This window comes from Monoraphidium neglectum (genome assembly GCF_000611645.1).
Source record: "Monoraphidium neglectum strain SAG 48.87 unplaced genomic scaffold scaffold02802, whole genome shotgun sequence".
Taxonomy (NCBI): Eukaryota; Viridiplantae; Chlorophyta; class Chlorophyceae; order Sphaeropleales; family Selenastraceae; genus Monoraphidium; species Monoraphidium neglectum.
Window position 1 is genome coordinate 1 of NW_014010826.1, and position 1113 is coordinate 1113.

The 1113-nt window shown below is 68.3% G+C and overlaps 1 protein-coding gene across 1 annotated transcript in view; it reads right to left on the reverse strand.

Moving 5' to 3' along the window:
* Positions 1 to 435: 435 nt before the first annotated feature.
* The window catches only part of MNEG_11561 (hypothetical protein), a gene marked incomplete at both ends in the record, with an annotated part of 2418 nt that continues 1740 nt past the window's right edge, over positions 436 to 1113 (reverse strand). Inside the window, 2 exons of the mRNA XM_014039965.1 lie at positions 436 to 465; positions 553 to 711. Of these exons, the coding sequence (XP_013895419.1) occupies positions 436 to 465; positions 553 to 711 (189 nt within the window). The remainder of the gene's footprint in view (positions 466 to 552; positions 712 to 1113) is intronic.

The following is a 1113-nucleotide window of genomic DNA, read 5'->3' on the forward strand; positions in this document are numbered from 1 at the left end:
TTTCCACACCACCACCCCGCATCCTCCACTTCCATCCGGGACGTGGGCGCGTCACGCCCTGCGGCCCCCGGCGCACCCACCTCCCTATGACGGGGTGGTTGCGCACGCTGCGGCCCTCCGCCTTGAGCAGCAGGTATGCGGTGATGCAGGCCGCGTACTGCAGCAGGCACAGCTGCTTGGCCTCCAGGTAGGCCAGGCCCTCGGGGGTGGCCAGGCCGCCCTCGCGCACCTCACGCAGCAGGGGGCCCACGCGGTGGCGCGCCTGGCGGGCGTGGTGGTGGTGGGGAGGGGGGGGAGGCGATGGAGTGTTGGGGTGGCGCCCGGGTGTTGGGGTGGTGCCGGGCTGTTGCAGGATGGGTTGGGGGTGGGGTGTTGGGGGGTGGATGGAGTCCCGACTGCTGACTGCGGTGGTGGGGCGAGCATGCGCTCAAGTCGTCACCTCAACCAGGAGGGGTTGGGAGGCCGCTGCGGCAGGGGAGAGGTGGCACTGGGGGAGCGGGTGCAAGTTGCGCCGCGCAAAAAAGGCTGCGGGCGCCGCGGCTGGTGGCGCACCTCTGCCAGTGAGGCCTGCAGCTCCGCCAGCAGTGACGTCAGCTCGGGGGCGTCCGCCAGCAGCGCAGACATGCGCTCCTCTGGGGAAAGAAAGTCAGATAGAACAGAGCCGGCGGGGCAGCGCGGTGCGCAGAGTGAGGGGGGGGGGTGCTGCGACGGCTGTGGGGTGGGTGGGCGTGGTCTGGGCCAGCGCCCTCGCGCGATTGGGCCGCGCGCGGTTGCGCTGCTTGACGCCTCCTCTGCTGCCCAAGCGACAGCCAGCCATCAGACCACAGCTTGGAACACATGCGCGCATGGGGGCACATACACACACACACGCACACACACACACACACACACAACACTACATCCACCCACAGATAACCCCTCACATACCTGGCCTCACACACACAGCGCGCACGCACACACGCACGCACACACGCAAGACAACACACATACAGCGCACACGCCGCGACACACATATACACGCGCATATGCGCTCACATTCATTTCGGGCCCACACCCACCCACCTGCACCCAGCGCCGACAGGTCCCTCTCCACAGCCTCAACCTCCAACCCCC